This window comes from Antechinus flavipes, chromosome 2 (genome assembly GCF_016432865.1).
Source record: "Antechinus flavipes isolate AdamAnt ecotype Samford, QLD, Australia chromosome 2, AdamAnt_v2, whole genome shotgun sequence".
NCBI lineage: Eukaryota > Metazoa > Chordata > Mammalia > Dasyuromorphia > Dasyuridae > Antechinus > Antechinus flavipes.
The window spans coordinates 655,990,770-656,016,074 of record NC_067399.1 but is presented as its reverse complement, the minus strand read 5'-3'; the positions used below and the strand labels follow the sequence as shown (position 1 = coordinate 656,016,074).

General features: G+C 39.6%; 1 protein-coding gene across 1 annotated transcript; it reads left to right on the top strand.

Moving 5' to 3' along the window:
• The first annotated feature begins 1,432 nt into the window (after positions 1-1,432).
• On the top strand, positions 1,433-19,278 carry SRGN (serglycin). Its single transcript, XM_051982559.1, has 3 exons — positions 1,433-1,671; positions 14,218-14,365; positions 17,597-19,278. The coding sequence occupies exons 1-3, from the start codon at positions 1,575-1,577 to the stop codon at positions 17,808-17,810; spliced, it is 459 nt and encodes a 152-aa protein (XP_051838519.1). The 5' UTR covers positions 1,433-1,574; the 3' UTR covers positions 17,811-19,278.
• The last annotated feature ends 6,027 nt before the right edge of the window (positions 19,279-25,305 follow it).

Below are 25,305 nucleotides of genomic sequence, written 5' to 3'. Positions count from 1 at the left end.
TGATATAAGGATAAATTATCCAACTATCAGGGCTCCAGCAAAGCACGATGGGATTTCTTGGGAGGCAGAGGGCTCCTGTTCACCAGGAGTCTTTAAATAAATATTCTGTCAAGGTTGAAGGTTCTTGGTCATCTGAAGCACCTTCTGACTCTGAAACTGAGGTTTTTATTTCGAGTGATGGGAGCTCTGAAGAGAAGGGATATAGAGTTACACATTATTCTTGGAGGAGAACTTAAGGCAATAGACGTAGAACCCAGTCAAGGCCCCTTGTTTAACAGATGGGAAGCTCAAGTTGAGGGAAGGGAAATGACAGATCACAAATCAAGGATCAGGAGTGGAGACCTGGAAGCGACCTCAATGCCCGGCACAGAGACACTTAACAAATGTTGCTTGATCCATTGATTGATGATGGATCTCATATGGTTGGTAACCCCAGAATTGTGCTTTGAAGGAAGATAGGGATTGAACAAACTGAGGGTTGGGATATATTCCAGACATGGAGCACTATCACTGCAAAGACGGGGAGGTAGAAGCTGAAAGGTCAGGTATGGGGAACAGCTAGAGAGCCAATTTTATATTCCAATACAATTAGATGTTTTTCAGCACTCATTCTTCATTTTGTGTTTGTTATCCATAATGATAATAACTCACATCTACAGTTTAACTACCTTATCAGGAATTAGTATGAGTTTTGTTTGGACTGGACATTTTAGGTTTTGTTCCAACTTCTTCATTTTACAGAGGAGGAAACTGAGGCTCAGAGAGATGAAGAGACCTACTTAAGGTCACATAACTCGTGAATAATAGAATTAGGATGTCAGGATTTGAACCCAGACTTTGCAATCCCAAGTTTGTCTTTGCTCATCACTGTTCCCTTGGTGTCCCACAGAAAGAACTCTGGGAGATGACTATGAACCACTACATAGAATTCCCAATCCCTCTATTTTTGTCCGCCTGCATTTTTTATTTCTTTCACATGCTAATTATACACTATTTCAAAGTCCAATTCTTTTTGTACAGCAAAATAACTATATGGACATGTATACACATATTGTATTGAACTTATACTTTAACATATTTAACATGTATTGGTCAACCTGCCATCTGGAGGAAGGGGTGGGTAGGAGGGAAAAAATGGAGACAAAAGGATTTGCAATTGTCAATGCTGAAAAATTACCCATGCATATATCTTGTAAATAAAAAGCTATAATAAAAAAAAACTGTTCCCTTGGTGCCTTTTTTTTTCCCCATAAGAAACAGTCTAGATTATTGTTGAAGCAAGTATAAACAAAGCCTCTGTGATGCTATTTTGAGAGTGGAAAAAATTTTTGAACAAGCACTTAATTTGCAAGCAACAAAACTTTCGAATAAGTGTCCTGGGGAGTCCAGAGCAGTTTCATAATGGGCAAAAATAGTTCTTTGACTTCTCTCTCTCTCTTTTTTTAATGTGGATGTCATTCTAGTTGTTCAGGAAACTGTGACGTTGACTCGGTCTGGGCAGGGGAGGAGGATCAGAACCTGCTTTCAGCTACAAAGAGCTCCTAGCTACATTTCCCAATCGAGAGGCTCAGTGGATGCTGAAGCTGGCCACCATGCAGCATCCGTGGATGCACACCCGGAGGACACTCCTGGCTCTGTCCCTCCTCCTCTTTACGGAATCCTTCGTCCAAGGTAAGGCTCACCCCTGTAGCCGGCTGAGCTGGGGGCCAGGGAGCCCTGCCCCAAGTCTTCATTTTAAAAACTGAAACTGATAGCTATGCAGGGAGGTATCTGGAATGGTGGAACACCCTGATAGACTGGACTTAACCCGACACCTACACAACTGTGGGTCTGAGCTGGAAGGAACTTTAGGGATCACTTACTCTAACCCCTTTGTCTTATAAAGGGGGGTACTGAATCTCAGAGAAAGGCAAAGACTTGTCCACAGTTGTACAGTGAGTAGGCAGCAGAATTAAGACTCCAGAAAGATTCAGTTTCTCATGATAGATGCCGTCTTACCCTTCTGAGGGCAGCAATGTACTATTTTGTTTAAGTGGCAGGTGTCTGTGCCTTTTATCCAATTGGAAATGGGGACTCTCTGCTACAATTCCCACATTCTGATAGAGAGGGTACTGGGCAATCTCTAAAACCATAGAGGCAGAAATCAAGCTCTGGAGGGTCCTTCCAACTGGGGATTTCCAAAAAGGGCACAAAAAGGCTATATCTATCATCCTAGGACCACCTAAACTAAATGAGGGGAAACGGAGGCTGGAAACAGGGAGATGATTTTTTCATCCAGCAAGATACAAGACCACCTGCTAAATGACAGAGGATTGTGGCCTGAATGGGGACAGGGTGTGTCACAGCAGAAAAACCAACAGTCTCAGAATACTGAAGATGAGAAACTACATAGCTTAATGGATAGTGTCTCGTGTTCGTGATAAGTCTGGCACTAGCTGGATGAGCCCTTAAGTGAGTGCCCAAAGTCACTAACTCTAAGGTTTTAGGTAGTTTGGGGTAATTCCTTCTTAAGTTAATGTGATTTAGACATTTACCTCTATTTTTCTTTGGAATTTCTTTTGAAAAGTAGATGTAAAGACATTCATCCTCCTCAGAAATGTTGTGAGGAATAAACAAAAATAAATAAATTTCTTAAAAATGAAAAAAAAAGTTTTTCCATCAAAAAAGATAATGTGATTTAATGCAGAAAATGCACAGTTTTACAAACAAAATTAATTATATTGAATACAGTTTGGTTTTTTTAGTGGGTGGGTTTTTTTTTTAAGTTCATAGATCTCAGGTTAAGAATCTCTATTCTAGGACCTTACAGTGAAATATTGATCTGTATCAGGGAAAGGACTAGATGTTCCCCACTGGATAAAATCATAAATCTGATTCCTGTCTCCCAATTTTAAAAAATAATGCAGAGATAGGATCCATAAGTTAGGAGATAAAAGGGACCTTGGAGATCAACTATCTCTATCTCTTAATTTTATAGAGGAGGGGAAAAGGAGGCCCTAGAAGTGTCTGAGGCAGAATTTGAATTCAGATCTTCCTAACTTCCAATCCAGCTTTCTTTCTTCAAGTGAGTTCACGTACTAGGTTGAAGCTACAAGATACTATGGTGACATTATCTTCTTGCTTGATCAGACCTCAAGTACCACTCACTTTTTACTTTAAGGGAAGAGGGTTAGTAAAGCTGAGTTTTGTGTTTACTTGATTCTATTTTTAAATTGACATGTTAGGATAAGGAAAAGGAAACTCTTTTGTGAAATACGTAATTATTTACTTGAATTTTAGCAAGACGATCAGAGAGAATCTTAGCAACTCTCAGGTCATCTAAAGGCAGGAGGATTTAACAAAGACAGTCTGGTTCTGCAAAATAAGCCCAGGATGTTTGGGGCTGAGGAACTTCTGAGCTCAGATCTCATCTCATTCCTGTCCTGTGCTTACTTACCTAAGTGATACTGGGGGAATAATTTCACCTCTCCCAGCTTCTGTTGCGTCCATCTATAGTATGGTAATGGTGGTCCTCCTGTTCTCTTCTGGGTAATTTATTGCTAGATGATCTTGTTTAGTTAAAACTAAACCCTCCCCCCAAAAAGAGTTTAAAAGAAAGGACCCTTGAATATTTAGTTCCTTAGGAGGGTCCTTTTTCTTTGGGAAAGAAATACAAGGCAAGAAGATGCCCCAGTTGATGGAGAGACAAACTTATAGGGGTCAGCATCTTAAAGGAAATGTCAATTCACCATGACACAGATGTACTGAATTTGTTTCTTAGAAGTGACGTCTGGGTGTCATACTCTGGGCTTCCGATGGAGACAATGTTATTCTCAGTTGTGGTTGATGTTTTGTAACAGGCTAATCTTCTCTCCCTCTCATTTGGGAGTCTCAGCTGGTCATGCTCACACTGAAGATGTTAAAATTTCTGTGCCATTGGTTCCCTTGCTTTAATTAATTATTTAAATAAATACTATTGCTATGGTTATCCTCATTTTCCAGATGAATAAACTGAGGCTCCAAGTTTAATAAGTTGTTCAGAGTGACCCAATCTACAAATGTCAGAGGCAGAATTTGAACCCAGGTGTTCCTGACTTTGGCTCCAGCACTTTGTCTTTTCATTCTGCTATGCTAAGAAAGAAAGTAAGAAAGAAAGAAAGAAAGAAAGAAAGAAAGAAAGAAAGAAAGAAAGAAAGAAAGAAAGAAAGAAAAAAGGAAGGAAGGAAGGAAAAAAGAAAGAAAGAAAAAAGGAAGGAAGGAAAGAGAGAGAGAGAGAGAAGAAAGAAAGAAAGAAAGAAGAAAAAAGAAAGAAAGAAAGAAGAAAGAAAAAAAGAAAGAAAGAGAAAGAAAGAAAGAAAGAAAGAAAGAAGGAAGGAAGGAAGGAAGGAAGGAAGGAAGGAAGGAAGGAAGGAAGGAAGGAAGGAAGGAAATAAGGAAGGAAGAAGGAAGGAAATAAAGAAGGAACAGAAGGAGGGAGGGAGAGAGGAAGAAAAAAGAAAGAAAGAAAAAAGCAAGACAAAGTTTAAGTTAATGGATTATCTAGAGCAGGGCTCTTTCCTTTTTTGGGTGCCTTGGAGCCCTTTTGGCAGGTTGGTGAAGTGTATGGACCTTTTTTCCAGAATCAAATATTTAAATAATTGAAGGAAATGCTAGCTTTCCATTAGAGCAGTGAAAATCAAGATATTATTTTCCTCTTCTAAATTCACAAACCCTCTGACATCTTTCCATAGACATCAGGTAAAGGACTCCTGATCCCAAACCTTTAGCTTTAGAGAAGAATAACTTAGATGAAAAGATACAAGCCTGACTAGGTTGTCTGGGAATCATCAGGGATCAGAGGAAAAGTCCATGAGAAAAGGGGCTCATCAGTATCCTTTTTGTATCTAGCAGAGGGCTATGCACACAGTAAACATCTAAGTATTAGGCAACAAACTTGCTGTGGTTAAAAATATGAGAAAATGAACTTCCCTGTCTTTGCTACAGAGGTGGAGGGACCATGGTGTGAATAGTACATATGTAGCCTCTATTATCTTTATTATACCTGAAGATTCTCTGGATAAGGAGGAAGGAAGGACATATTAGGGAAGTAATGTGATACAAACAATTAAAATGCATCAAGCAAAATAAGATAGTTTCTTTTTTTAATATTAAATTGATGGGACATTAATGAATGAACAAATATCCATATTTCAGATTCATTTTTCAGCACAATTTTGGGAATGTTTTTGTCTTCAGAATTTCATGAACATTTTACATTTCCCACTAAGGTTCACATGATTTTTTTTTTTTGTACTGGCATTTGTTCTTATCATCGAATATGGTGTTTTAGATGTGTAGGTCTAAGAGAGAAGTCAACATGTTTTCAGGGTGAACTTAGAATACTTAATGGACTCTCCAAAGGAAAAATTTTCTTCCAGATGTGACCATATCTAATAGAATTTTATTTTCCAAAAATGTGTAAAGATAGTCTTCAATATTCATTTTTTGCCAGACTGTATTCCAATTGTTTTTCTCCTTCCCTTACTTTCCCCCCTCCCCAAGACAGCAAGCAATCTGATATTGATTAAATATGTACAATCCTTTCAAACATAAATGTGATCATATCTGGATAGAGCATTATGTTTAGTTCTGGGCACTCCATTTCAAGAAAGACATTGATGAACTGGAGCACATCTGAAAGCAGAGAAGTTGGCAAAAGAAGGGACTCTATCTATGGCAGGCTGTAAGAAGATCACTTGAAAGAATTGGGTTCAGCTACCCTGGAGTCATGAAAGAATTGGGGATATGAGAGCTGTCTTCAAGTATTTAGACTTGTTTGGTCCCAGAGAGCAGAACTAAGTATCAGGTAGAAGGTACTGAGAGGCTTATTTAAGCAGGAAAAACTTCTATCCCACAGTTGCTTTGAGAGAGTGAGCTCCCCATCTTGGCTGTCTTCAAGCAAATGTTGAGTGACTTCTTGTCTGGTATGCTACAGAGGTAATTCTTGCTCAGGTATAGGTTAGAGAAATGGTCCCTGAGGTCCTTTCTGTAGCCAAGATTCTACGGAAAATGGCAGGTACAGATTGGAATCAGCCCCACAGAGAGGAAGTCCCTAGAATTTGAGATGAGGTCATGCTCTAAAACTGAAGCTAAGGAAGTCAGTAAAAAGCAGAGATTAGTCAACTCTAGGAATAACTCATTGAGAGAGCTATCAGTGTGTTAATAAAAGGATTATGGGACTTTCCCCCAAAAAAAATTCCCGTCCAGGAAATACCCTTGTTAAACTTGGTATTATTCAGTCATATCTGACTCTATGTGATCTCCATGGACAAAATTTTCTTGGAAAAGGCAATGGAGCTATTTGCCATTTCCTTCTCAAGTGTGTTCCCATTTTATAGATGAGGAACTAAAGGGGTTAAATGACTTATTCAAGGTCAAACAGCTTATCTATTCTTCTCCCCAACCTTCCCCTCCCCTAGTTTTGCAATGAGTATTATAAAGTGATTCCAGAGGCAATGCTAGCAGCCTGGCTCATCCATCTGCCAGGCATGAACTCATTTCTACCTGTATGACCTCACTTAATCTCTCAGTGCCCTAAGCAATTCTCAGGGACTATAAATATAAAATGGTTGTAGATCCCCTTTGGTGGAGAAGATCCTTCTGCTATGACATCAAAAAAAAAATATCCCTTGTCCATTAGGATTTAAAGGAATTTGGTATTTTCTGTAATTCATTGTAATATATATCATATAACAATTATTATAGAATGTGATAATGTATAACATATAATTGCATAATTATATCCAAATAATATATATTTATATATATTATTACACATCTATATAATTGTGTAATACTGTATTACATAAAAAAGAAACGTATCTTTTTAAAAAGAGGGACATAAAGAAGTTCCTGCTTTCTAGGAGTGAGTCTTGTACATCACGTCTTCCTTATTTGAATTGTCACACAACTAAACATGAAGACCAACTGATCCAAAACCCTCATTTCATGGGCAGCTCAATAATGCTTGCAGTGGGTAAAGTCTGGCTCTTCCAGTCAGGAGAGCCTGAATTCAAATCCTGCCTCAGATACTTACTGGCTGTGTGATCTTGGACAAATCACTAACTTCTCTCAACTTCATTTTCCTCATGAGTGAATGAAAAAAAAAATCTGTGAAGTGCTTATTATGTATAAAGCCTTGTACTTTACATAAGTCATACTCGCATTTATTAAGCAAGATAGGATGACTGGGAACTACAAAGAGATTTGTGCCCCAGTCCCCTTCTTTAAGGAGTTGACTTTTTAATGAGTGACAATACACATAGAAAATTCCAGCCACAGGGCAGATGGAAAGGTCCCTGCATCGGCAAGGCAGCGGGCAATGCATCTTCCTTAGTATCATTTCTATCGACAAAACAATATCTAATGTTGAACCATTTGACAGTGGCGAAGATTTTGATCGTGAGAATTTTTAAATAATAATTTATTATGAATTTAAATTTAGATATCAACCAAATGAAACCTACATTATCTGTACTTATATTTGAAAAATGCATATTGATGTATAAAGTTCCCCAAATGATAAAATTACTCCTTCTGTTTCCTCTTCAGCTGCCATTGTTTGTCCATCCATGCCTCCAACTGTTCCTCTATCTTTCCATTTTGTATGTATATGTGTTTGTGTGTGTGTGTTTGTGCATATATATATATATATATGTATGTATGTATATACATATAGGTGTGTATATGTAATGTGCATACTATACAATTTTTTGGGAGAATTTTGTTTTGGGGTCTTCAGTCGCCATGACTGACTGCTGAGAAGCAAAGCCAGCAGAAGCCCGGTCCCTTCTCCACCAGGGTTACTCCCTTGGATGGTGGAAGATTGCATCAGTAAATCGGATCAATAATAGCATGGACCTCAGAGGGCCGTTGTCTCCTCTGGCCTTGGGCATTCCGCTTCGGACATGAAGTCTGGTCTGGCTGAGTTGGACAGAGAGGTTAAGGTCATCCCTTCTAGAGCTGTGCAATCATCATCAACTCACTTAATTCTTTAAGCTTTGCAGAGCACCTAAGGGCAGCAAGGGGGCACAGTGGGAGGAATGCTGAAAGTGGAGTTAGGAAGAATTGAATTCAAATTTAGTCTCAGACACTTACTGTGGATCCTGAGCAAGTCACTTCATCCTGTTGCCTCAGTCTCCCTTTACTTGAAATGCTCTGAAGAAGGAAATCTTTACCAAGAAAACCCCAATAACAACAACTACCCTTAACCATAGGGTCAGACTGCCCTAGTAAATGTTTTATTTTTAATTTTTAATTTTTTTACTGAAGCAATTGGGGTTAAGTGACTTGCCCAGGGTCACACAGCTAGGAAGTGTTAAGTGTCTCATTTTGAGCTCAGGTTGTCCTGACTTCAGGGCTGGTGCTCTCTCCACTGCGCCTCCTAGCTGCCCCTTTCCTAGCAAATGTTATAGATTGCCTTCCACACTGTCCAGTGCCTTGCAACGACATGGCCAGGCCATAGTGGAAACTCTTCAATAGAACTGAAATTTGAGAAGGCCCAAATCCAGCCTTTGTGGTGGGGAGGCAGAGAGCAGGCTGGTCATTCTTTATGCTACTAAACCATGCTGGGGGAAGCCATCTCAAGAAAATTAACAGAGTAAGTCGAGTGAGTTCTGGTCTTCCAGACTTGTAAAACTTCTAAAAATTTAGCCCAGTGTGGGAAAAATGCTAAGGAGCTAATTTAAAATTTTGATTGAATCACAACTATGTGTGTATGAGTCAGGAAGGCAAAGAGGGGAAACAGGTTTACCTTTTTGAAGGTAAAATCCCTAAATCTTTTTATTCAGTTTCTCAGCCATGCTTTTAGAATGCACTTAGTGCAAAGCCTCACTCTAACCCCTAACAACAGCAACATAAATAATAGGTCTTCTCTGTATGTGATGCTCCGTCTCTATCTCCTTCCTTTTGTAGAAGGGACCCTTCACACCTGGAAGCTGCTTCCTCTTTAGCTCCATTTCCCTAGCTTCCTTCAAAGCCCAGGTAATAACAAAGGCTTTAGCCGACTGAACATAAAGCCTGCCTCTTCAAGAGGTGTTGGGTATGAAGTCTATAGTATTTAGATATGGTCCCAGTGGTCATTTGTTGGCTTAACTGGGCTTTATTACAAGGGGTGAGTGAGAAGAATCATTGAGAAGGAATAACTAGATTTAAAACAAAATCTGGGGAGGTCCTGATAAATTGAGTGAATGAGTCTCTCCTGATCAACTTGCCAACTGACCACTTTTTAAAAATAGTATAGTTTAGGGCAGCTAGGTGGCCCAGTGAATAGAGCACCAGCCCTGAAGTCAGGAGGACCTGTGTTCAAATCTAGCCTCAGACACTTAATACTTCCTAGCTGTGTGACCCTGGGTAAGTCACTTAACCTCAGGGGGAAAAAAAAAAAAAGTATGGTTTAAACTGATACTCCCAGTGGTTCTCAAAGTATGGTCTAGAGAATCCTGGGGATCTCTGAAACCCTTTTAGAGGGTCTACAAATTCAAAAATAGTTTTTATTTTCAATATGGTGTCTATAAATATAATCCAGATAAACAAAAAACCACTTTGGAGAGATCCTCAATCATTGTTAATAGGATAAAGATACTGAAAACAAAAGTTTGAGAACCACTGCAATTCCCATAGGCTACAAATTGTGCTCTCCTTATGTTACTTTGTATAGATTGTATAACCATAGAACTCCTTGAGGACAGGAATTGTTTCTTTTTTTCTTCTTTGTATCCCTAGCTCATAGTTCAAGACCTGGAACAAAGGAAGTGTTCAATTAATGTTTGCAGACTTTAATAAGGGTCATCCCTTGTCCTTCAGTTTACTCTCTAGTAATGTTACTTTCCCCTTTTCCCTCATTCTCTCAGTGCAATTTCAAACCAAACTAGGCCCCTGAGACCTCCACATAAGACTCCTTAGGAAGGTGTAGTGTCCAGAAACAGTTCAGGATTTTCCCTCAGTTTCTTGGATCATCTCCAGAATAACGAGCCTTTCTCAGCCAGGGCAGGATGGAACAAGGTTACTCCCACACTGAGGGGAAAACAATCTTTGTTGGGTCCCTCCCTTGTCCATAAGCCCCCTCCCCCTCCCAGCACAGACATTTTCAAAGTTTTGTGCCTTTTAGTTTCAGTGCACTGGGTGATGGGGGAAATTCTGTGATCTAGTAGACTTACAGGGAAAATAGATTCCTTATCTAAAGCAAAATATCAGATTCCTACTAAGTAAGAATCGGTCTCATCTGAGCAGGTGGTTTCCATGTTTCTCTTTATGATTCTTCATAACTGAGACATCTGAAATCTGGGGGTGTACAACCGTCCCCGAACTGGTGAGGGGGACGAGTCCCTGGAAACTAGTTGTAGCTATTTCACTTACACACTTCCTCCACAGACTTTTCACTGCTTAGAATAATGATTAGCATTCATAAATACTATCTGAAGACTCAGAAAATCTTTGGTGCTGATAAATCTGAGAAAATGCACCTTCCTTCTTTCTTTACAGAAGTAGTGGACTATGAGTATGGAACACAGTCTATACGGTCAGACTCAGTTGATATGTTAGATTTGATGAACCAGGGTTTTTTTTTTTTCTCCTTCTTTTTATTCTTGTATACCAAGGATAGCTCACCAGCGAAGGGGAAAGGAATACATGTATACACACAGTGTGTGTGTGTGTGTGTGTGTGTGTGTGTGTGTGTGTTTGTTAAATAAAGTTGATATAAAAAGAAAAGAAATCAGAGACAAATTATGGGATGATTTGCTTGGGTCATTTCATTTTAATGAATAGAATACAGGATTTGGAACCAAGAGGACCTGAGTTCAAATGCTGCCTTCTTATACTTACTTGATAATTTGCTTACCCTCTCTGAGCATAAGTGTTTCCATCTGTAGGTTGGGGATAATAGCACTTATGCCAAAGTGCTGCTGGAAGGCTCCAATTAGATGGATATAAAAGACTTTGGAAAACTTCCAAGGTCTATGCAAATGGCAGCTCTTCATCCCTCGTCACAACATCAACTGTTATGATTCACAAGCCAGGAACTTTTTGTTGATGGCAATATTTTGTCTTACCTGATGAAAAAGGAAGTGTTCAGTGAAGTTTACATCATGGAAAGATCGGTATTGGTTTTCCTTTCCACTTCCTGTTGTAGCTGATATTACTTCAGCTAGGACATTATAACTTGCCACTGTTATGTCTCTGGTTTTTCTAAGCAAACACTGGGTGAGGAAGACGATGGATGTCTCCCTCTGCTGGAGAATGTGATGGGTGTGAGTTCCAGGAAGATCCCTGAAGGGGTTCACCCGTCCTGGGAGGATAATCTTGTCCATTCCCTTAAGGCACAGTCCTGCTTTTGGGGGGATTCAAGTTAAGAAGCATTCCAGCCTCTGAAACCATACCAAAGATGGAGACTAAGCATCTATCCAGTTCTATTCCCGTTCTGTATCCCTGGCACTTGTGGTAGAGTCCCTAAAAAAGTGAAGGTGCCAAAGGAAGGAGTAAGGCCCAAGGGGACAAGTAGGGACAGGGAGAGAAAAAAAATGTATTTCTTCATTTTTTAACACATCATGCTCCTCCATGACCTAAGTGCTCAAATCATGTCTTTGGTCTGTTGATCTACCCTTTAATCAATAAGTCAACCAGTTAAGTCAAGTTAAGAGCCTCCTATATGCCAGGAAGTATGCTACGAGCGAGAGTTTCAAAGACAAAAACCAAAGGCTGCCAAGAGTTGACATTCTGTTGGGGCAGACAGCTTGTACATATCTAGAAATAGACAAAATCCATACGAGATGATTTGAAGTTGGGGAGAAATACTAATGGATGAGAAGATCAGGAAAGACTCCTTCATATTTTATTCTGACATCACATCTCCAAAACCCTGCATTCTCAAAGGCTGTGGCAGCGGAAGGAAAGCTCTGGCAGATCGTGCCATGCTGGAATGCCATCTAATGACACCTAGAGCTGCTAGCAACAGGCAAAGCTCCCTTGCTGAGAATCAGACTCCCTGAGTAAGGTTCATTACTAATGGGCTGGCCCACTGACGGACAGTCGCTTTAGTCATGGCAACCCTGGAAACAACAATAAAAACACAAAAGGTCCTTTATATATGTTAAATCCAATATATGTATATATATTTATACAATTTTCATGCCACACAAGAAAAACAAAGAAACAAAGTAAAATGCAAGCAAACAACAACAAAAACAGTGAAAATGCTATATTGTGAACCATACTCAATTCCCTCTCTGGGTATAGATGGCTCTCTTCATCACAAGATCATTGCAATTGGTTTGAATCATCTCATTGTTGAAGAGAACCACGTCCATCAGATGTGATCATTGTATAATCTTGTTATTGCCGTGTATAATGATCTCCTGGTTTTGCTCATTTCACTCAGCATCAGTTCCTGTAAGTCTCTTCAGGCCTCTCTGAAATCATCCTGCAGGTTGTTTCTTACAGAACAATAATATTCCATAACATTCATATACCACAGTTTATTCAGCTATTCTCCAACGATGGGCATCCACTCAGTTTCCCTGGCCATTGCAAAGAGACTTGCCACAAACAGTTTTGCACATGTGGGTCCCTTTCCCTCTGAAGTCATATTTCTTAAAGAAATGCTTCATTTATAGTAGAAATAAAAGATAACCAAGCAATTACTGCTTTTTAAAAGCAGCTGCTTTGTTTTAATGTAAGCTTTATGCATGTATGGAAAGACAACATGATCACAAGTAGCAAAAACAATGTACAAAGGAAACCTTTTAACTATAAAGTAGAACACTTTCAAAATAACACACAAATAGTTAAACGTTTCATTATGTTGTCTATCTACCTTTTAAATGAGAATTTTCAGAATTAGACCCCAACACTTATAATTAGTAAATGAGAGCTTTGCAGCCCTCTTATTTAGTATTGATTCTGTCATTGGGAACTAACCGTTTTTAACTAAATACATATAAAGTCTATAGCAGATTGATTTAAGAGTTGAAGTAAAAAGAAACAGAACACTGGAGGCACTTTACCCATCAAGCATATACTCACCAAATTTTAAATGTGACGAACAGAAGTTGTGACTTTGCCACAATTGCAATGCTAAAACATCAAACAAGATTAGTTATTGAACATACAGAAAATTCTGCCCCAAAGCTACTGTCTCTAATTTGCCGGCTGTTCCAGTAAAATAGAATCTTAAAACATCGGTGATGATAATGGTTTAGCTTGCTTTCAGTATACAGAGAGGTTGTATACAAGCTGCTTTAAGAAAGAGACTCTCAGGGAAGCTAGATGGCACAGTTGATAGATTACTGGCCCCAGAGTCAGGAGTTCAAATCCAGCCTCAGATACCTACTAATTGTGTGATCAAGGGCAAGTCACTTACCCCCCAGTTAGAGAGAGAGAGAGAGAGAAAGAGAGAGAGAGAGAGAGAGAGAGAGAGAGAGAGAGAGAGAGAGAGAGAGAGAGAGATCTTGTATTAAGGGTCAATTGTATTCTAGGTACTAGGTGAGGTAAGAGGGACATAAAAAAGAATGCAACAACTCCTGCTTTTAAAGTTTTTACATTCTAACTAAAACAGGAAATTATGTGACTACATGGATTTGTCTCATATCTCATAGAAAGAACAAGAGATACCTGGCATCTAGACTCATGATCCACTAGGTATTTAATGTCCAATGGTATGCAAAGTTAAAGGCTGAAAGAGGAAACTCTAGTTGGTTGAATTCCATTGTGGGAATGGATAGGAGTCACAGGATGGGTAGACATGGATGAGTTGCTATCTGCAACACTAAAGAAAATGCCCACATTGATGAGACCATAAGTCTATTGAAAGATGGAAAGAGTTAAGCTACCTCCCTAGGATTCCCTTGAATGTCCTTGTGCTTAATTTTAATTTTTTAATTAATTAACTTTAATTTTCATCTGTGAAATGTTTATACCATAGTACCCCATTAAATCAACGCTAAGAAAGAAAACTATGGGTTGCCTCAACTTTGTTAAAGTTGGATGTGAGAAATAAGAGGATCAGGGCAGCTAGATGAAACAGTGCATAGAGCACCAGCCCTCCTGGAGTCAGGAGGATCTGAGATCAAATATGGCCTCAGACATTTAATATTTCCTAGCTGTGTGACCCTGGGACACAACCCCAAATGCCTCATGAAAAAAAAAAAGGTTGGAGAATCCATTCTATGTCCCTAATTATATGTGGATGTTTCATTTGCTCAGGTTTTCCAGCCAGAAGGGCAAGATACCATTGGGTTCGATGTCGCCCAAATAGTCTTTCTGCCAACTGTATTGAAGAAAAAGGACCATGGTTCAACATGCCTGAAGGGGAAGATAATGGGATCATCAATCCTCCAATGGATGCATATCTGTAAGTAAATCACGCTTCCTCTTTCTAGACGTTGTCCATGGAGGGAGCCAATAGGCAGACTGTAAAATACCAGCAAATTCTTTGTCTTTATTTAATATTTAAGTAATTTATTACAAATTTTGTAACAATCGGCAAAAACAACAAAATAAGATAAGCAACAAAATGATGACCAATCACAAGACTAACAGTAATACAAAAGAAAAAAAAAAGAAACAAGCATTTATTATGCATATCTTATGGACCAAGCTTTTTGCTAAGGTTAGGGATACAAATACAAGCAGAAAGAAAGATAATGGCTGCCCTCATTGAGCTTACATTCTAGTGGGGGAAGACAACACAGAGGGGAAGCTGAAAATGTGAGTGAAATGGAGTGGGGAATGAAAGCACCTGGTATGGGGCCTGATTCTGAAGGCCAGAAAGTTGGAATCATGGATAGGAGAGGAAATAAAAATGGATAGAAGGGGAAATGAAAATAACAACAATAACAGCAGCTCCTATTTCTCCAGCAGCTTATAATTTACAGATTGTTTTGCTCACAATCCAGTGAAGCAAGTAGACCCATTGTCAGCATCCCCATTCTACACATATACTCCAAATTATTTACAATACTTTTGTCTCTATGGAGAGGCAGCTTGGTATAGTAGGTAGAAAACTCCCCTTGCTGTCAGGAAGACTTGGGCTGAAGTCCTAGCACTAACTTGCCCTGGCAATGTGAGCACAGACAAGCTGGGAGAGCTCTCAGTGTTTCTACATACCTTCCTAAGACTATATACTGGGATTTTTAGATCAGTTGCTACTCTGCATAAGCAGAGAGAGTTTTCATAGCAGGTACTTCCTCTCATTGATGAAGTTACAAGTCCAGACAAAAATATCTGTTTGGCTATATGCATTTATATACATCTATGTGTGTGTATGTGTCTATGTATAGGTGCATGTTGTATATATGTCTGTATATATGGATGAATGGATGGAATCAGAAAGTGAGAGAGAAGACAGACAGAGACAGAATGAGAGAAAACAGACAGAGTCAGAGAGACAGAAAGACACACAGAGAGAAACAGAGAGACAGAAGGACAATGATGTATGGAGAGAGAGAAAGACAGAGAGAGAAAAAGAGGAGTCAGAGAGACAGAAAGAGAGAGAGAGAGAGAGAGAGAGAGAGAGAGAGAAGAGAGAGAGAGAGAGAGAGAGAGAGAGAGAGAGAGAGAGAGAGAGAGAGAGAGAGAGAGGAAACTGAGACAAAGGCAGAGAGAAAGAAAGTGAGAGAATAGAGGAGACACATGAGAGAAACAGAGAGACAGAGAGACAGAGGAACAGATATATGGAAAGAGACAGAGAGAGAAAAAGAGGAGACAGAGAGATACAGACAGAGAGAGAAAGAGAGGAAACTGAGACAGAGACAAACACACACACACACACACACACACACACACACAGAAAGGTAGCCAGAGAAAGAAATAGAGGAGATACATAAAGAGAGACAGAGAGAAGGAAATATATGGAGAGAGACAGAAAAAGAGAGAGAGAGAAAGAGAGACAGACAGACAGACAGACACAGAGAGACAAAGGGAGACAGAAAGACAGAAAGAGACAGAGAGATAGAACAGACTCAGGATTGAGGTGACTTGGATTCATGTCCCAACTCAGACACCTGCTGGCTATGTGACCTTAACTCTGTGACTCTTTAACTTCTTAGTGTCTCTAGAAAGCTTTTTAAATCAGAGACTCAACCCTTTTTCTTTTTTTTAAGCTTTGGCAGTCTGGTGAAAGCTATGACTTCTTTCTCAGAACATTTTAAATATAGAAAATAAAATGCTTGGGATTATGAAAGAAACTGATTACATTGAAATATATTTATCAAAATATTTCTTTAAAAAATGTCCCAGATTGTTTAGACTCTAGAATAAGAACCTCTGGCTAGAGAGAGAGAGTAAAGGGTCCAGGACAGAGCCCTTGGGGTCACTTCCACATGGATGTGTTTCAAATAAAGATCCAGCCAAAGAGATTGAGGAGTCAGATAGGAAGAGAACTAGGAGAGAACAGGATCATGAAATCCTAGAGAAATAAGAATATCAGTCAAAGGTTATAGGAAGATCAAGAAGAATAAGAGATCATTGGTAACTTTGGAGAGACTTAAATGAAACTAGGTTGTACTGAGAAGAGAAAGAGGAAAGGAAGTGGAAGTGTGGCTGAGGATGGCCTTCTCAAGGAGTTTGGGAAGGGCAGATTAAGGCTGATAGCTAGAGAGGATGGACGAACACAGGATTTTTTGAGGGCAGAAGAGAAACTGATGTATTTGTAGGCAGTTGAGAAGCGGCTAATAGAGAGAAATTGAGGAGGAGAGAGTAGGGGTGATAGAAAGAACAAGAAGAGAGGATAGAATGGGATCAAGGGCTACTGTAGATGAGTTTGCCTTGGCAAAGAACTCAAAGTGAAGGAGGAGATACTGGTGGAACCATTCGAAGGACTTGAGATGAAGAGGGGAGAAGGAGGAGTTCTTGATGAATGGCCTCCATTTTCTCTCTCTCTCTTTCCCCTTCTCTCTCTCTCTCTCTCTCTCTCTCTCTCTCTCTCTCTTTCTCTCTCTCTTCTCTCTCTCTCTCTCTCTCTCTCTCTCTCTCTCTCTCTCTCTCTCTCTCTCTCTCTCTCTCATTTTCTCCCCCTCCTTCTCTACACACACCCATACAGACACATATATGTATATATATATATATATATATATACATACACACACACAAGCACTCACATACTTATAAATATGCACACACACACATCTTCAACTAGATGGTAAGCATCTCAAGGGCAAGGCCTGTTTCACTTTTATTTCTGCAGGTCGAGTGTAGCAATGTCTGGCTCATGTGTTTAATGCATGTTGATTGATGGATGATTGTGGTGTCATATTGTGTTCTCATACAACCTTTGCTCAAAACAGTCGGTGATAGGGAGTCTGCTACCCCCCCCCCACCTCCCAAGGCAGCCTGCCCATGAGTCATGTTCTGTTATAGAGATTTTTCCTCAGTTGGGGGTTGGACCCGAGGCCACCTGAGGCCTTCTCCTTTGAAATCCTGTGATCTGGACAAATGTAGCAGTCCCTTTGCTCTAAACTTTAGCCTCCAATAATAATGCATGTAACCAGCTTCCTCCCTGTCCCTCTTTTGGTGGTCTTGTCCAATCTTGCCTGGTGTCCTTCAGTGTCTATAAAGCCTGACTTTCCCTTCAATTCTTTTTCAGAATAAAGAGACCCAGAGACATGGATGAAAAGTTCCTTTTCTCTGAGGAGGATCCCTGGTCTGTCTCAGGCTCTGGCTCAGGCTCTGGCTCTGGCAGTGGCTCTTCGACTGAAATAGAAACAGAACCGATAGATGAAGAAGATTTCTACAACTTCAGACCCTCGGACGATGAGAATGTCGGACAAGAACTCACAGAGGAAGAACTGATCATATAGACATGGAAGCTCTCCTGCACTGAAGGCTGACCAGACTCTTCTGGGGGATACAGATAAGAAACAATTAGCTCCCAGACAAAGGGCATTGTAAAAACCAAAACCTTCTGGAAGAGCTCTTTCTGTCTATATCACTTTTTCCTCAGTACAAATCTTAACCAAATGTACATTTTTACATGAATGCAATCACCACCCCCTCTGTTTGCTCATGCACAAAAACATCTCCAGCCTCCATGCCTCTGCACAGGCTGTGCTCTATGCTCAGATCTCCTGGAATGTGTATCTCTAGCGCTACCTCTTGGGATCCTTTCTACCTCCCCTTAAGACTTAGCTCAGATGCAGCTGCCTTCATGAAGCCTTTCCTGATCCCCTCAATTATTAGAGTTCTCTATTTCCTTAAGAAATTTTGTATTCATTTATCTATGACACCCATTCTATCTCCCCCACTAAAATGTAATCTCCTTGAAGGCAGGAACTGATTTTATTTTTTTTTCCTTTGAAGACTTCAGTGCTTTGCACATAGATGTGTTTAATAACATTTTCTTAAATTGAATATAGAACAGTGGAGCTAGAAGAGATCTAGAAATTATCCCATCCACTCCACCCTATTCCCATTTACAAATGAAGGAATTGAGGTGCACAGAGGCAAAGTCACTTATCCAGCATCATAGCTGGTAGAGAAGCAGGGGTAGGATTCTCACAAAGTACTTCGGGGAGCAGGTCCATTGTGTCTGCTGTCACGATCTCTGAGTGTTTCCTCTGTGTATACTCAGGAAATCATGGAGCCCTGTCGGCCTAGAATAGTAGGGTCAAACAACCAGAAACAGGGTCATTAAATCATACATGAGGATCCCCAGGGACTGCCATTAATTTAGAAAGAAATAAACTATCTGTGTTTTATTGCATCTTTATTTTCTGTGTTAGATATTCTCTAGTTAGTTTAATGTAGTTCAGGCCATACTAAGGAATGTTGCTGTCACATCTTAGGCCATCAGCATGTTTAACACCCCTAGTCTGAGTTGCCTGAGGTTCACAAGAATGATTTAAAGGGAAAAAAATGAACTGGGATTTAAAAATTTTAAATATATCCATTTGAGAAGCAAAGTGTGGGGGAGATGATGTTAGTTTCTAAATTCCCTCTTCTATTCTTAGAGCTGTGATTCCCTCAGAGAATAAATGCATAAAAGTTTAGATTTTCTTTTTGGGAAATTTGAAAAGTAATAGGTGCCTTATAAATTTACTAATGTATATCTGGGGTTAGTCACATAGCATAGAACACAATATTGTCCCTTGTTTTATTGGTTCCTAAGGCTCATTATCTTCCTGGAGTCCTAAATCACTCTCATCTTGATAATATTTTGAATGGTCAGATTTATAGCTTTTTCTGCATCTAAAATTGCTTCATCTTCTTTCCTGGTATTTGTATATGCTTAATGTTTCCTAATTAAAGCAAATGACTGTAAAATCAGAACGATGTCACTTGTAGTTTTTGCTCTCAGATCAAGAATGGGTTTTTTTTTTTGTTAATTGTCCATTTTGTATAGTCTTCTTAAGAGAATATTATGGGACAGCTAGATGGTGCAGTGGATAGAGTAACAGCCCTGAAATTGGAGGACTGGAGTTCAAATCTGGCCTCAGACACGTAATACTTCCTAGCTGTATGACCCTGGGCAAGTCACTTAACCCCAATTGTCTCAGGGGGGAAAAAAAGAGAATGTTATGATGTTTATAAAGGGTGTTCCTAGAAACAGTGAAAGTCACTCCACATAAGACAAAAACATCCCATAATCACAAAGTTTCCTGATTGGAAGGGTCCTACCTCTTTGACCATCTAATTTAAATCCAGATTTGAACCAGAGAATCATCAATTAGCTCATCAACAAGATCATTCAGCCTGTTTTGGAAGCCTTTTAGTAAAGGGATGCTAGCACAGAGGCATTTAATAAATGCTTTTTAAAAACGAATTGAATTTAATTGGTTTGACTAGAATTGAGTGAAATTGAACCCACTACTTTATAAAACACACATTCCACTTTTGGATGGCTCTCATTGTTAGGAAGTATCTGCTACCTTCAGTCTACAGTTTGCATACTGACATCTTCCACCTTGTGCTACCCTCAGGGTGCAGCAACCAACCCTTTTCTCACATGGTATGTGAGAATGTTTGGATTTAATCAAGAATGGGATCTTTAGAGATCTCTCTGCCTTTGTTTCTCAGGATGCTTATAATTCTGTCCTTTTTCATTTCTCGATGGAAATTAAAATGTTTTAGCACCAACTCGATAAAAAACCTGCTTAGAGATGATGATCATCATGAGAAATTACTACTAATAATAATATGTATACAGCACTTATCATGTCTGGCACATTTTCCAATGATTTTCTCATATGAGCCTCACAACAACCCTGGGAGGGAGGTGCTACATTTGGTCCCATTTTATAGTTAAGCAAATTGAGGTAAACTGTTGTTATTGGCTCATAGTCACACAACTCGTAAATGTCTAAGGTCTCCAGGCCAGTGCACTACCGTAGTCCAAACTTTTCTTTATATCCACACCATCAAAGACCATCCAACAAACAGTAATTTTTAAAAACTTTGATCTTGAGATTTCTAGAAACATGGTAGAAAGTGGAGCTCTTTCTACCCACACTCTTTACAATTTGGTAACTGTCATAATGAGTCACTGTGACCATAAAGATTCATCTGCTATCTTTCAGTCTTCTGAAAAAGAGCCTCTCTTGAGCCACAAACACAATCAGCCATTTTCTAGATGGGACCTCCCAGGCCATCAAGTCCAGCCCCTCATTATCCAGGTGAGGAAACAGTGCCCAGGATTACACAGATTACAGGTGGCAAAGCCAGGATTCAAATGTCAGCCTTTTATAATCCCTACCAAGTGTTTTTCAGAGGGACTCAGAAAGCACCTCAAGTTGGAAAGATCATCACCATTTGGAGACATCAAGGAAAGTTTTTTCAGAGAAGATGCCATTTCTTTTTTTAAAAAATATACTTATCACATAGAATATATTTTGTTTTATTTTTATAAAGCTTTTTATTTTCAAAACATAAACATAGTTTTCAACATTCACACTTGTAAAACCTTGTGTTCCAAATTTTTTTCTCTTTCCTTATCTCCCATTCCCTCCCTTAGATGACAAGTAATTCAATATATGTTAAACATGTGCAATTCTTCCATACATATTTCCACATTTATCATGCTGCACAAGAAAAATCAGATCAAAAAGGAGAAAATGAGAAAGAAAAAAAAAAGCAAGCAAACAGCAACAAAAAAGTTGAAAAACTATGGTGTGATCCACATTCAGTTCCCACCGCCTCTCTCTGGGTGCAGACGGCTTTCTCCATCACAAGACCATGGTACTGGCATGAATCACCTTACTGTTGAAAAGAGCTATGTCTGTCTGAATTGATCATCATATAATCTTGTTGTTGCTGTGTGCAGTGTTCTCTTGGTTCTAGTCACTTCCCTCAGCATCAGTTCATGTGGGTCTCTCCAGGAAATCATCCTGCTGGTCATTTCTTACAGAACAATAATATTCCATAACATTCATACACCATAATTTAGTCAGTGGTTCTCCAACTGAAGGACAAGAGTTGACATTTTTATTGGGCTTTAATGGCTAAGCAGGAATTGACCAGGTGAAGGGAGATTAGAGGGGTGAGAATGGTAGTTTCTAGGTCTGACTTGATTTCACTAAAAGCCTAGCCTGCAGCTCATTTAGTTTTTTCTACCCAGAATAACCTGAAAAAAAGAAAAGAGAATTTTGCAAACTATTCTTAGAGTCATGGAGTTGTTCCTCACGGGAGCTTGGACACATTTCACAGCATGATGGACAGGATGATACATCTTAATTGAGCAACTGAGGATGGGAAGATGCTGGACCTCCTGTTCCTTGATCCATTTCTTCTTTCAACAGCGGGGTAAGGACATGTCTTCAATGGCAAGAATAGTTAGTCAACTCAAACCACCTAAATCAACCATCCGCATTTATTAAGCACCTACTGCATTCTAGGCACAGAAGATACAAAATAAAAGGAAAAACAGTCCTTGACTTCAAGAAACTTATTCATTTACATGGTTGTTTAAACAGCTGGGTGGGCTAGTGTATAGAGTGCTAGACTTGGACTTGGAACCTGAGTTCTAATTATTCAATGGGACACTTACTAGCTGTGTGATCTAAACATAATCTGCCTATTTCAGTTTTTCTATCTGTAAAATGGGGATAACCCGTACCTCATAAGGTTGTTATAAGAATAATATGAAATAAAACATACAAAGTGCTCTGAACACCCTAAAAAGCTAGTGTTATAGAAATTTTAGTTGCTAGTCATTGCCTTTGTCATTGTTGGAGGGAGGGAACGCTAACAAAAGGGACATTGGGGAAGACTTCTTGTAGGAGTAGATAACACAGGAGCTGAAACTTGAAGGAAAACAGGGACTCTAAGAAACAGAGGTAGAAGGGGGTGAATTCTAGGTTTGGGGGAAAGCTTATTCAGAGGTACTGCTGAGACAAGTTGGAATTCCAAGTCATAGTAATAATGGTTAATCCAGTTTGACTAGAATGTAGATGAGGGTAGGGAAGAAATACAAACTGTTAGTGAAGCGGATTAGAGCCAGATTGTAAAAGCTTTTAAAGACTAGACTGAGGAGTTAACCTAGTGGCAATAGGGAGCCATGGAAGCTTCTTGTGCAGAGGAGTGATGTATGATATCTATGCTTTAAGAAATTTATTTTGATAGTTATGTGGAAGATGAATCAAAAAGGCCAAGAATGGAGGTAGGGAAGCCAATTAGGAAGCTACAGTAATAGTCTTAGGGAGCCCTGATGAAGATGTGAGTAAAGTGAGAGATGTTATGGAAGGATCAGGGAGATTTGCCAACTGACTAGAGATATGAGTGGGTAAAGGAGAATGAAGAGTTGAGGATGCCTGAGGTTGTAAACTTGGGTGACTTGAAAATAGTGTTGCCCTTAACAGAAATCAGGAAGTGTGGAGGAGGTGTGGGTTTAGAGTATGGTTCTTAACCTGAGGTCGCTGGATGGATTGCAGGGGTCCTGTGACCTTAGATGGGGGAATAGATTACATTTTCATTTTCACTAATTTTGAACTGAAAATAAGCATGCAAAAAAAAAAGTTAAATTAGATGCAAAAAAGTTTCAAAGCCTCTGATCTAGAGTGAAGATAATGAGGTCTGTTGTGTATATCTTGAGGTGAGAGGCCTCTGGGGGGGGTTCAAGTGGAGACATCTTTCAGGCAGAACTGAAATTCACAAGAGAGATTTAAAGCTATACATACAGAATTGGGAGCCATCTGCATATGGATGATAATTAAATCCAGTAGAGCTAATGAGATAAATTATCTCAGAATGATTTCCTATTGTTGCATCTCTCCTTCCTCCCCCACTTTCTCTCTCTCTCTCTTTCTGTGTGTGTGTGTGTCTGTCTGTCTGTCTCTTTCTCTGTCTCTCTGTCTGTCTGTCTGTCACACACACACACACACACACACACACACACACACACACACACACACGATGCATTTCTCAGAAGCCCACAGGCTGGGAAAGCTCTCCTATCTTTTCTTGCTTTTTTTAATTCCTCCTGTGCTTTTCTCCTTTGGACAGCTGGGCAGAGCTATTGACTTTACCCGGAGCTTCTTCCTGCTGCATCAAGGAGAGGGTTGGGCTGCCACAGAGAGAGACATTTGAAGGCACTACTGCAGCTGCATTGGCTGATACTCTGCAGCTATATTAAGCAGAATCGATCCCAGCAAACTCCTTTGCCATTAAGAGAATCATGCACAAAGTATTTCCATCCTTCATTGAAATGTTTTTAGGGTAAATTAGTCCCATTCCCATCTCAGGGAAAAAGTAATTGCTTTCATTCTAATATCCTAGTTGTTAATGTTCTTCCCTCATCCCCAAATCTTTTTGCATTTAGACTGTATATATTTTATGTTTGTTATTTCCTTCCAATTGAATGCAAGCTCTTTGAGGGCAGGAACCAATCTAAATTTATTTTTGTATCTACCCCTAGAAGGCCCTTAATATGCTTGTTGAATTGAACTGAATTGAACCTAACTCCAGGTTTAGTGACGGTGTATACATTGTTGGAATATATTACATTAGCACAATGCCAGGCCCATGGTAGGTACTAAATAAATACTTGAATGGGATCAAATTGAATTGATTATATACAATCAATCAACTAACATTATCAAGTACCTTGGTAAATGTTACACACAAAAGGGATAAAAGATATGTATGTGCTCTTCAGCACCACCAGCCATCAGTTTCTCACCTGTCTGCTATGGCCCCTAGGAAGCAACACATGTGAAGTAGAAGTTCCAGCATAATTAATCCCTGGTCAGCACCGTGGGCTTCATGTAGACAGTGATAGCAATTAAGACAAACACTGCTTTATACTCTGGAGGATAAAGCGAGAAGCCTTTTCCAGGTACAGTCTTTTGAATGAACCAACAATTAACTAGAATATAGTTAACGAGAATATAGACATATGTAAGTTTTGCAGAGTTCCTTTAGTGCCATAGAGGAGGCCCTCATGGATCTATCACTGATTTGAGCTGATTCTATGTATTGATTTCCTTTTCCATGTGGGGACCAAGAGTCAGGGGTCAGACTAAACCAAATGGATTTCCCAACCTTATGTGTCTCTCTTTCCTTCTGTTTCTTCTGGCAACGGAAGCCACTGCTCTCTGACTTCCATTCTTCATCCCGTCCTTCTCTCCCTTGATAATTGCTCCTTGTCAATGACTTGTCCTCTGGCCCAGTTGGTCTGGTTAATGAAGACTCAAATGCTGTTTTCATCTACCAGTGAAATGAGAAACCAAGTTGACCCTGCTGGCATGAAAGTGGACACTGGCAACTTAGCCAGTTTTCTTCTCTATTCTAAAAGGGTGAATTTCACGTTGGCAAAGAAGATAGGCATCAAGACTGATCCAGGTACTTGGCAGCTGAATCATTCTGTTGAGACACTTCTGTCTGCTTCTGGCAACCTAATCCTACTGTTCTGACTTGCAAAAAAAAATTATTGCAATAATTCTGCTTAGGTCAATTCTCTTGGTGTTTATTTCCGTGGTGCAATGAATGACTGGGCAATTGGATCAGTAGAGTAAAGGTAATATCCATGGTATTCATCATCAGCCTTGGAGCCTGGGACAAAGCTGATCTTACTGACAAGGAAAGGTTAGTAAATCAACTCCTTTAGTCCTCTATAATAATCCAGTTTAGCACTTATTCTCCTGGTCAATCATCTTGGAAAACTGGATCTCCCATGAAGACAGGGCCAGTCCCCTTCTCCATCACAAGAGAGTATTCTTTCATGTTTCCATTGTCCACCCACCCCACTCTACCTTTAAACTCAATGGTCTCTGTATTCAACATTTCATCTCATACTTTCATGCTTTTGCACTCATTTCCCATTTCTGGAATGCTGTCTCCCTTCATCTCTGCCTCTTAGAGCCT

Bases quoted from the DNA above. Each gene is read 5' to 3' on its own strand.
- SRGN (XM_051982559.1), top strand. From the start codon at position 1,575: ATGCTGAAGCTGGCCACCATGCAGCATCCGTGGATGCACACCCGGAGG. The intron at 1,672-14,217 runs GTAAGGCTCACC...TCATTTGCTCAG, and splicing joins TACGGAATCCTTCGTCCAAG to GTTTTCCAGCCAGAAGGGCA. The intron at 14,366-17,596 runs GTAAGTAAATCA...ATTCTTTTTCAG, and splicing joins CCTCCAATGGATGCATATCT to AATAAAGAGACCCAGAGACA.